General features: G+C 38.5%; 1 protein-coding gene across 1 annotated transcript in view; it reads right to left on the reverse strand.

The window, feature by feature from the left end:
• Positions 1 to 299: 299 nt before the first annotated feature.
• The window catches only part of klhl4 (kelch-like family member 4), a 38,040-nt gene continuing 26,292 nt past the window's right edge, over positions 300 to 12,047 (reverse strand). Inside the window, 7 exon segments of the mRNA XM_034231017.1 lie at positions 300 to 1,661; positions 2,059 to 2,230; positions 4,065 to 4,277; positions 5,544 to 5,706; positions 7,948 to 8,172; positions 8,250 to 8,436; positions 9,653 to 9,865. Coding sequence (XP_034086908.1) covers positions 1,602 to 1,661; positions 2,059 to 2,230; positions 4,065 to 4,277; positions 5,544 to 5,706; positions 7,948 to 8,172; positions 8,250 to 8,436; positions 9,653 to 9,865 — 1,233 coding nt within the window. The 3' untranslated portion in view covers positions 300 to 1,601.

The raw sequence follows: 12,047 nt of genomic DNA on the forward strand, positions 1-12,047 counted from the left end.
CAAGTGAGAGGACGGTGAGGCAGAGTGAACTATTTAGATGGTAAACAATGAAATAAATCAAAGGCAAACAATAGCAGTTGGTCCTCAGTCTGTCGAGAGGCACCTCAAACATGCTTGCATGATTTAAAAAGTGGGTGCTGCAATGAGAAAAACACTGAGGTTAATGCCGACATCAAAGTAGCTTCCAAGTCTGTTTAGTCAAGGAATCGGTTTAGTTTACTTAAAGCAGATCAAGGGACATTTAAATATCCCAGCCTAGGCACCTCATTCAGCTCTACACAAGGATCTGACTTGCAGAGAAGACTGAAGAAAGTTTATTTATAGGTTTGCATGCTGTACAAAATTATGATAAAAACTAACATTCGGCCCCAAACACAGGTACAAAGTGTTCTTATTGTGATAAAGTTATTATTGTTGTTACTTTTATGAATAGAACAATAAACTATGGACCTAAATATGCAAAGACATACAAGTAAAATCTTGTTTCTGAGTAATGCACATAAGACTCAGATAGCTGGTTTAGTTGCAACTGCTGTCACTTAGACAATCTGCTTTTTCTTCTAAATGAATCCAATGGGTATGTTATAAATTATAAGATCATCCACATGACCGCAAAGGCATCATATCCTTAAAAATGCAGAACAGACAAGGATCTTGATATATAATATTGTATAAATCAAGTCAAACATTCGCTCAGCCAGCATGCCCAGAAATAAAAAAGAATAATAACAATAATAATCACATTGGTGGTCAGCAGAGTGGTTTAGGCATGATTCTAACAACACACATGTGGTTTCAGAAAGTTCACAAAAATCTGTACAGCAGTGTGAAATATCAATATGATATATTTTCTGTAATTTACAATTTTGTAAACTTTTCTTTAAAGTGTAACAAGACCTCTAAGACAAGCAAATTACTTTGGTGTTCTGCAGCTACAGTCTCAATAAAAAAGAAAATGTTCAGTTATATATTTTAGCAAAAAGCTTGATTTCATTCCTGTTCTTTAAACCAGTCTGGACAAACTCATCACAGTGGTCTTCTTTGCTAAAGAGTAAGAATCTGTACAGACCACTCACTAAGGAAATACACAGGTGCTTGGTTACATGTATGTATCATGACAACTTTCATTTGAGTGGCCATAAAGTGAAATATAAAGCCCAAAATATATTGTATGTGATGGCACTGATAAGAAAAGTCTCTGTATAGTTGGCTAATTTTCTCAAAATGTCACTTCTAAATTAAATGTAATGAACATACACAGAACATTTCAGAAAACTAACAAAACAGTACAACAAAGGCTTGGCACTTGCTACAGCTTAGCCAAGTCTGAAAATTCTTGATCGGTTGAGAATGTGGAGAATGTGCATTGCATTCCAGTTTCTGAATAAGTCCTCCCCAGTGGGAAGGCATGTCCACTAATGATAGGAACAATGGTTTATGGGCAAGGCTCTGTCTGTGTTTCCCTCTGAAAATGTTGAAAGCCGAGTTAAAAAGAAAAAACCATTACTCTCGAAGGATGTGTCCTTGATCCGCTGTTTTGTTTGTCCACTCTTCTTCGCCACTTTCTCATTTGTTTCCCATGATGTCGTGAGACAAAACGCTCAAGGCAATTTCACCACCACCACGCAGGCGCCTGCCCTGCCAATGTTGAGAGGGACCTCCTACAGGACGACAGAGAGGTTAACATGCAGCCTCCCATCTGAAGCCGTCTTCAAAAAGAATCCCAGATACTTCATGCCGATAAGAGGGTTACAGAGGCAAGAGTGGGAACACAAAGCAAGCTAAGGAATATTGATAGGATTCAACAACTTCATTTATTTTCCCAAAGGCTGTATGCTATATAAATCACATGCATTAGGCCTACTATTATTATTATGTTAGCTGGGACACTGATGTTACAGTATTAGCAACCATTTCTGCCAAAAACAATCGGCAATTCCTTTAAAAAGTTAAACCATTTTAAAAGTTAAAAATCCCCAATTTTTCTATTAAATATGATACAATGTCAATATCATATTTAAACTGTGCTATGTAACAGCATGATGATTTTGGGATTACCTCTGTCCACTCATTGTTCTGTGCATCATAGGACTCGACAGTGTTCAGATATGACTGGCCGTCGTACCCCCCCACAGCATAGAGCCGGTCCCCCAGCAGGCAAACACCCACTGCGTCCCGGGGGACACTGAGGGACGACACAGTGGTCCATGTGTCCGTCTTTGGGTCATACCTGTAATTGCAATATTTTACTTGTTTTTGCATTATGATTGAGATGATGATAAGGATGTTATCTTAACATGTTGCTGTCTCTTTTGTCCTGTGTTTTGACGGTGTCTAAATTATGTTTTATGTTTTCCGTACATCAAAAAGCCCTAAAGGTTATTCAAAGTTTAAATATATGGTCTTAAAGATTCATCGTATCAGCATTAATCTCAAGAGGAACCAATTTAAACATCCTTATATTCCCACTCTTTAATCACAGATGTCTGAATGATCACTGGCGGCAACTCTTTTTTAGCACAAATAGAGAGCCAGATTGCTTACTTAAAAGCAAAAATGGTCTCTTGGACAGATGCTGGTGGCTGCTGGGTCCTCAGAGAGATTCTCTTTACCTTGCTGTTGAGGGAAAGTATGATACTTTATATGATTCCTCTTCAATAACTTGTTGGTAATGAAGTCATTTATAAAACAGTTTTAAGCGAACAAATTCAACTAATGATATGACAGAAGAAATGTATCTGTAATTAGGACATTTTTCAATAGAAACACCAAATGCAACAACAACGCCAAAACACTGTCCGATGTAATAATATGTAACAGCGACTCAAGGCACCATTAAACTAAAAATTATTCAATATTATATATCTCTGATTTGTTTTGCTAACTAAAATATTTGCATTTAAAAGTGAGTGTTAGGGTTAGGGTAAAGTGTTTAACACTGATCTTGGAGACAGTCAGACATTAAAGCTGTAGTGGGGGGACTTTTAGATAAATTAACATTTGTTACAATTAAGACCTTGCTTAACACATTCACACAATGCTTATGCAGCCTGTTGCCGGGAGGGAAAGCTCTCTGTATAATTCGATACAACGAAGGAATTATGGTGTCTGGTGTCTGTGGCGACTTTCCCATGCTGGAGCACAAATGCCTGCAGGTGAGATATCTGCATCTCCTCCAACCCCAGGAGCACTCTCACTAAATCTTACTTTGTATTGTTATTATTTTTATCCTTCCTCTGAACTCAGCTTTTTTCTATCTAGAGATAGCTGCTTCTCTGTTGCTCTGGTCTCTTTTTTGTGGTGATACCTCTCACTGCCAGAGGGCGGTGAAAAAAACGTCCATTGGTCCAGCTTTATCCTAAGGGGCTAATCTAAAAATCTCAAGACAAAATATCCCCAATGCTTCCTGTGAGTAAAATCACTGTTTTAAAGATCAGATAAAAAGACACTGCTGAAGAGATATGTGTATACTTTAACCATGTGTTTTTTAAAGGAGTGAAGTTGAAGTAAATGATTGTATAACAGCATATAGTGCAAAATGAACAATTGTGTATTATCCTACAAAAAGTTTTTAAATGTATGTATATGTAGGGGTTTTCTCGTTTCTCCGCTTAAGACATAATGATGGATTATTTGATGTGAATTAAAAGGTTGCAGAAGCAGCGTATCTTATGCTTTGAATACACACATAATGGTAAGCAGACAAACATGAGGTCTAATAAAAAAAATGTAGTTGGATTCTTATAATTAAATAACGACTGGAGGTGCTCTACAGAGTCACATCCCATTCAGGTTCAGGAGGGTATTATGGCCAACAGATGGTGCCAGATACTATGTTATAAAACAATGTGTGGAAACTATAATCTGTTCAATTGAGTATTGTTGTAGTATAACACAGACGTGTCTTAAAATGCAGGAAAAGGGTGGGGATCAGGAACAGTTTGTCTCCCTTTTGTTCTACAGCCTGGTCCCCACTCCCCACCCATGACTGAATTCAACAGCAATCCAAAACCTGTTACAAAACATTTGTGTGTGTTTTCTCCAGAGAATAAGCATTCAAAGACCTTTCAACACAATCGGAGAGTCTGGAACAGTGGTTAGAAGCGGGGGCGTCGTGTCCGCCTACGGCATACAGGAAGTTGTTGTATGTTGCCACACCCACTCCTCCTCGCCTTTTGGCCATGGGAGCACACATACTCCACTTGTTGGTGTGCGGATCGAAGCACTCCATGGACCTCAGACACGAGCTGCCGTCTCGACCACCTACTGCAAACAATCTGAGCAATATAACAAAATGAGTTAAAAGTCCCTAACATCAGGCATGTACATAAAGTACTGGTCGATCTGACAGGAGTAGATCAGATGTTTTAAAAAGAAAAGCATTACAAAACAATGATAACATGACAGATTTTGTCAGAGGAGTTAGTAGTAAATGCCATTTTTCAAAGGCCCTTTCCTTGAGAGTGTTCTCTCCCAGAGAGATCACATCAATATTTTTAGTGCTTGTAGCTCACAGGCCCAACAGCAAGAAAGTAGAGGCTCGGGAAACAGCTTCCTTTTTGTCTATTTTTGACCTAGTTGCAGAAATAACTCAGCATCGACTTTTACACTGAATACTGGATGTAGCAGAGCAGCAGCCTCTTTTCTCCTTCGGCACAGAAACATATTTAAATTAGTCTGAGAGCCGGTCTTTTCTTTGCTTAATTTACTTTCAAATAATGTTGTCAGGCATTTAGTTCATTCAAATATACAAAGTGTTTTTATAGAGTCTAAATTACACTGTATGAATTACCTCAGAGATCCGAACAGCCCTCGCTGTGTGCTGCTGACTACTGCAGCCACGTTGTAGTTTATCTCACACAGACCACAAGGGTTGATTTTGCATTCAAGACGTGTAATGTTGTCAAACTACAACTGGACTAATGCTGCACAGCTTTTCCTGGACCAGTGCACTATAAGTTACATAACCATGCCTGTGGTTTTTGCATGATTCATTTCAAGTTACGTTTCTGCTGACCATTTCACAAGGCAATTTATTGTTCATGTTTATTTTACATTTCAAACAGTCCGCAAATCAACTTTCAGAATATTTTATTATCATCATAAAGATAATCTCTATTTAGGTTCCTCTCAAATTTACAATATTTGTTTCATGAAGATAACAGATGGCTTATATAAAACCAAATATAATGTTAATATCTACATTCTAACTCTATACACAATTTGCTTTCATATGTTACCATTGTTATGTGGAAGAGCAGAACTCAATGAATATAACCTGATGGAGTGAAGAGGACAGTGTGGGGGAGTCTTTTGTTCTTCAACACTGTAACATTCATCTTTTCTTCATTTAAAAGGAAAACTTTTATTAAAGCAGACCCTGCACCACTTCACTGTTGGTTGTGGCTTTACAGATGCCAGTGACCTCGATCGACCTCAGGATCCAATATATTTCAAAGACACAGAAATACGACAATATACTTATCCTCATAGTGTGAGGTTGCACATTTTAAGCATTACAATGACTGCAGGGCTGTACTTACTTTCCATTGAGTGCTGTGACTCCCATGGTGCTCCGTGGTGTCGACATGCTGGCCACGTAGTTCCACTGTCTGGCCTGCGGGTCCCAGCGCTCCACCGTATTGAGGTAGCTCCAGCCGTCGTGGCCTCCCACAGCATACATGGGGCCCTCTAGCACAGCTATACCTACACAAATAGAAACAAGAGATACAAATGACCAAAATACATTTTGATTTAGTAAAGAAGTAAAACAATCCTCTTGAACACTTATGATATCTATTAATATTGTTATATTTTGTGTATTAATATACTGTATGTATTTGTATAGGATGATCTAAATTAAATGGCATTACCAAACCAAACTCTTGTCTTCTTTCAACAGTTCTTAGAAAGAGCTGCGACAGACATTTCTCATTTTAGATTTGGGCAGAGTGAGTCATGGAGCTGACCGACTGCATTCAGAAAAACAGGAAGACTATAAAACTGCATGGTTCTTTCTCATTCCCAAGTCACAGAGGAAAGCGTTTTCACCCAGCAACATTGCACAGGATGTTTTACACAATGGATTTGTATATTACCACCCTTATTTCCTTTGGTGAGAGTTCAATTATTTTTGAAGGAACATAAGTGCAAGACCGCATTCAAGAAACCTCGAATGTCATAAATACAGTCAGACCAAAGCAATTGTTGTGGTTAAACTCCTTTTTATTGCCGACTAGTGGCTTTGGAATACAAATAAATACTTTTACTTGTCCTTACTGATAATGCATGCAGCATGAAATGGTTGGGCAGAGATGATGGTAGACAGAAAAGCTTAAATGTATTCAGACTGAAAATATGCATGTCATAGGCAAAGCAGCAAGAGACATTTGCTACGGAGAGGATCAAAGACAACAGAGGTAATCTGTACAGTGTGATCTTCTGGGCTGGCTGATACGTCCGACCACAGTGGGTGAGCGGGATGAACTCTTTGACAAGATCTTCCTGTTCTGTTACCAAGACCTGTTTCAACTGTGAATCAAAATGCTTCTGATATGAGATGTATTGGGCAGGAAAGGGTAAAGAGGAGCAGAGCCAGCACAGCATGCCCAGCTTTGATAAGTGAATGTGAAGATATCAAAGGTCTGCGTATCTCAAAAAGAAATGTATGATTATTTTCTACAGCACGCCTGCTGTGACCCTCCTGAGCATGCATCCTGCAGTTGTTGGTTTTTCCTACCACCAGGTTGCCTGACCAAGCTTATACATCATAAAAAAACCTAATAACAAAGTCAAAATACATTCGGCTTGAGTATGACAAAAACGAACACACAATAAATAAATGGAAGTGAGAAAAACATTGAAAAATTGAGGACTTGGAAATCGTTTTCTTAATACCACATGGTGCTATGGTGGAGTTGTTCATCAATACATTTGATTAAAACATTGATATGAGAAGACTAACCAATATTTAGTTGCAGCTCTACTGACATACTGTATTTGCCATTAGAGTGTCCAATTGTTGTTGTACTTTTTAAAATGGTTGATGAGTGTATTTTGGAATGGCAAAGTAATTTTGTTATGTCTTTAATCAATAGATTATGAAAGAATGTGCCCTTTTCTTTTTCAAGATCACCTAATGAGTGGTGCAGTGTTAAGTCCTAAAACCCGGAAGTGAGTTAGCATTCGACCACTACCGGTTCCATCGTCTCAGAGTCAATGGGATTTCTCCATAGGATTTTGGAAAATAGCTGGAAATAAGGTCTGTGGTTGACACAAATTTAAGAGACATTAAATACATCAGCAGTGACCCCACTGGTGATTTTTGAAGAGTTTACGTGTCTGAAAAACGATGGTTGTTAACAAGTGGCTGAATAGGACTACAGAAGTTGTCGAGGACGTTGTACGTCATTACGCCAAACACATAAACACTCCCGCTAAGTTTGTTTGCCCCTCTTCTGCTTGAAAGCAAGTACCTGCGCTCTTGCAAACTGTTAAAACAAACGCTTCAACTTCTACAATTTTGAATCAGTATTTTTAAATATCGATCTTAAGTTGGCGTGACGTTGAAGTCGTGTGACCCTGCTGTAGTTCGTTTATAGCATAACGTTAGCATTTTGCTTCTGGCCATTAGATTTATGATTAGAAAATTATAAAAGTAGGGTAGACATGTGGAGATTATCCGGCTGAACAAAACGTGCATTTATCAAACAGGTTAGTTTCCACAGACCTTATTTCGAGCTATTTTCCAAAATCCTATGGAGAAATCCCATTGCTTTTTTGTCAAGGGAACCCATGCGCAGCTTACTTCTGGGTACATTTTTCATCCCTGCACCACTCTATACTCTATCGATAGTAGAGCATATAATTATCGAGCTATTACGACATATGTCTATTACTGTTAAATGAAGTAATTTGAGCTACATTTATCTCATTGGACACACTTACCAAGTCCATGTCTGTGTGTTGACATCGGTGGCATGGTGGACCACATTTTATTGATAGGATTGTAGCACTCCACCATGTTGGACGTCTTGAGTCCATCCCTCCCTCCGACCACGTACAGCTTGTTGTCTATTACTGCTACACCAAACTGCAGCCGGCGTCCGTTCATTACTCCAACTTGGACCCAAGTGTTAGTCCGCAGGTCATACTTCTCTATGGTGGTGGAGCCTAAAACCACAGCAAGTAATACAATTAAGTCAAATACAATATTGCGTATTGATACCTTGAGCATACGGGCCATGTACCTTTGGTAGAATCCATCCCTCCTACAGCGTAAAGTGCGCCCACAGTGGACTTCCTAGGTTTGGTTCTTGGGCTCTGAAACATCGGACGTCTCTCAGGCAGGAGATGGTACTTCATGGCCTCCATCAGAAGCTTTTGGCATTCCAGATCATCAGAGAACATCTTGTTGTTTTCCAGATCTGCAAGGAGCTACAATTCAAGAAATCACATCAATAGGCTACATTCTCAAAAATGGAAAAAAGGAATAAAGTACTTTTTGAACAATAAAGCATGAAAACATGTCACAGTAGATTCACAATAAACAATTATGAAACCTGAAAATGTGTATAATAGGGTTTCTTTAAACATCTAACCTCTATTTACTATTGAACCCACACAGTAGATTGTAGCTTTTGCTTTGACAAGAGAACACTTTTTTATTTGGTTTTATTTAATGTTTCAACCCTCATATCATGTTTTTTATAAAACTATGGATCTTGATATGCCTGCAAGTTATGTGGAACTACGCGGCTCATCTTTTCAGTTTCTACAGTAACGGTTATGAAAATCACATTGATTATTTCTGATGTTTATTTGCCTCACAACCGACAAAATCTCCCAAGACAATTTATGAGATAACTTCTGTGCTGGATAATATTTACCACTTATTTGTGTTATTCATAAAAATAATTCACTTTATAGTTGTGTTGAGAATAATGTTGAGGGTTATGTTTTTATTTCACCAATATAAAGTGAGAGTGAAAAACATGTGCATAATTAGTCTTGGAAGTCTGTCAGTGAAAATAAAGCAGCAATAATTTAAAAAAGGAGATGTTTTCATATTTCAGATCTGGAAAATATTGCTTATCTGGGTTGGATGGTATGTAAATTGGTCAGACATGACACAGTTGTAAATGCTTCTTATCTGAAATACAGCTGTCATAAAACTTGAGTTGCTGTGCTTGAAACCATAATCAATCAAACATAAGCAAGCAATTTAAAGTCTGGTAATGGATATCAAAAATTATGTTTCGCTGTCATACTGTCAGTTTGATTTATCATTGAGAGTAGAATTGTTTTTGTATAGCCACTAAACAAAATGATTATTGACAATACGGTAGTTCACGGCCTTACAGTGGTCAATTGGATGTGAACTGGGTGGTTATCTTTCAGTTAATGTATGTGACTTATAGCTGAAACAAGTAGTCAATTCATCATTTAGTAGATTGACTTTCAAACTAAAATGCAATTTTGTATTGCCTGGTTCCAACATTATAAATGTGCAATGATAGTAAACTGAATATCTTTGGATTTTGAACATTTGAATATGTCATGCTTTATTTAACATTGGTAGGGGCCTTTTTTCCTATAGACAAATCATACATTTTCCTAGACACCACCTCTATCCCTTTCCATGTTATCTCACCTGTGGAGGAAGAAGAGGCAGACGGATGAAGGCGAGCAGCATACCGAGGTCTTTTTGTCGCTGCTGGACGTCATACCGCACCCACATCATCAAAGCCTGAAAGATGGTCTCCTCATCGGGGACGTTGATGTCATCGCTGGAAAGCAGCTTAACAATCTCAGCCGTGGGGAGCAGCAGAAACTCCTGGTTCTGAATGACCTCCAGGAAGTGTTCCTGGTACACAGAGGAGACGTGTAGGAGGCAGATAATAATCAGTCATTAGCCAGGGAGTATGCTCGGTGCAGTGTATGCGTGTGTGTGTGTGTGTGTGTGTGTGTGTGTGTGTGTGTGTGTGTGTGTGTGTGTGTGTGTGTGTGTGTGTGTGTGTGTGTGTGTGTGTGTGTGTGTGTGTGTGTGTGTGTGTGTGTGTGTGTGTGTGTGTGTGTGTGTGTGTGTGTGTGTGTGTGTGTGTGCGTGTGTGCGTGCGTGCGGGTGTGAGGACCAAATGGAACAAGAACAGAGACAATAAGTAAAAATAATGCAAATAGATTGAGAGAGCTTATTTAGCTGTAAAGATAAATAGATTAATTGTCAACCATTAAATGAATGGCAAAATATTCTAATATTTGATTCCTCAGTTTGAATATTTTTTTACAGATAAAAAAGCTATTATTTTCTAGTTTTGTTATTACTTAACGACAGTAAGATATCTAAATTACACAAGTAATTTAAGGACCCTATCTTCGTGCTTAGCAAACACTGAATAACACTGACCAAATCATTAATCTCTTAATGGAGAAAATGATTGTCAGATGAATTGACAAAGATAATAATCGTTGGTTGCAGCCCCACAGATTACATTGATGAAATACACTCTTACACATTTTTACACTCAGCTGGCTCACTATATAAAAGAATCAACATAGCAGCGGGCTTCAAATCAATCTGGCATAAAACACCTCCAGAAAAAGCCTCTTTATAAGCTAACACAACATTTGTGCTGCTTATTGTAGATGAAACCATTAAGCCTTTTGATGAGAAACAAAAAGGCACACAGACAGTGTCCAGATTTAAGTTTTGTAGAAGCTGCACGGTTTCTATTGTCTGCCTTAAGATTGATCTTCCATTTACTGGCCAATAGCCCAGGCGACATTACAACACTGCATGGCTACCTCTTCAAGGACATTGTCTCACAGCAGCTCCATTAAAATGATGCTATATAAAACACCCTCCTGCTTCTGCTGCATATGTTATATCCCACATTAAAACAGATGAAAGACATACAGAGCAATCCGTGCCATAATCACGCAGTGATTTCCCTCTTTTAACGAGGCAGCTAAGCATTAAATATTAAGCCGCCTGAATAACTTAGACTGGATGCTCAACAATTACGAAAAAACATGGACGCTATTGATCATCAACTTGCAACAAATTACAGCAATCTATTATGAGAGTAGGTTTTAAGAGCTTAACAGAAACAGCCCTAATGAAATGAGGGACATCTATTGATCTGTTGTGGCAAGAAGGACGGAGAAATGCCATCCAACTCTTTGACGTTACTTCAGGCCAATTATTTGTGATTACCACTGAACAGCTGACAACCAAATTGAAAGCTCAACAGAGTGTTTCATAAACATTTAAAAGCATGTGTTTTCAGATGCTGGCAAACTCATTGGTGGTAAACTGCTTGGAAAACAAGATCAGCGGGATAGGAAACTAATTGATTTAACGACTGCAAATGAGTAATTCTGTAATAACAGTGTTTTCTGAGGAGGAACGCTGATGTTAAGGGGAGTGAGGCAGCATAATTACTTCTCAAGAACATTTTGATTACCAGACAATTTGCAAGGCCTGGCAGAGTCAGACTGCTATATTCTAATATTTGTCTTAATTGAGATTCATTTTATAACATCCGATTTCTGTGGTATTTATTGTGACATGTAACATAAACATGCTTTATTGCTAAAAGAAAATACTTTCATCCCAAAAATAAAACAATACAGTCTTATCTACTGCAATATAAAAATGGCCACTATTTCATAAAGGAAAGGATGTCTGAGGCGGATCTCAACTGTGTCTAACCGTGAAAAACAAGCTTATCCAAACAAAACTTGCTCTACTCACAACCCGGAGAACGGACTTCCAGGAAGCCCACAGCTCTCGCTGCTCATTACACAAGTGATTGAACAGGAAGTTGGCCCTCTTGTGCAGTTTGATGATTAGATTAACCTCCTGGTCCTGGATGGGGGCTATGTAAACAGACTGAGCAGATGTCCTCTAGGAGATAACGCCTGCCTCATGCTGTCACTTCTGCATGGCCAGCAAGACGTTATCTGACAAATGTGTGCATGAATCTTAATCCAATGCAAATACTCTTTGCAGGCATATATATCAAAATTGCAATTTCTTAGGTCTG

The sequence above is a fragment of the Gymnodraco acuticeps genome, unplaced genomic scaffold (assembly GCF_902827175.1).
Source record: "Gymnodraco acuticeps unplaced genomic scaffold, fGymAcu1.1, whole genome shotgun sequence".
Lineage (NCBI taxonomy): Eukaryota > Metazoa > Chordata > Actinopteri > Perciformes > Bathydraconidae > Gymnodraco > Gymnodraco acuticeps.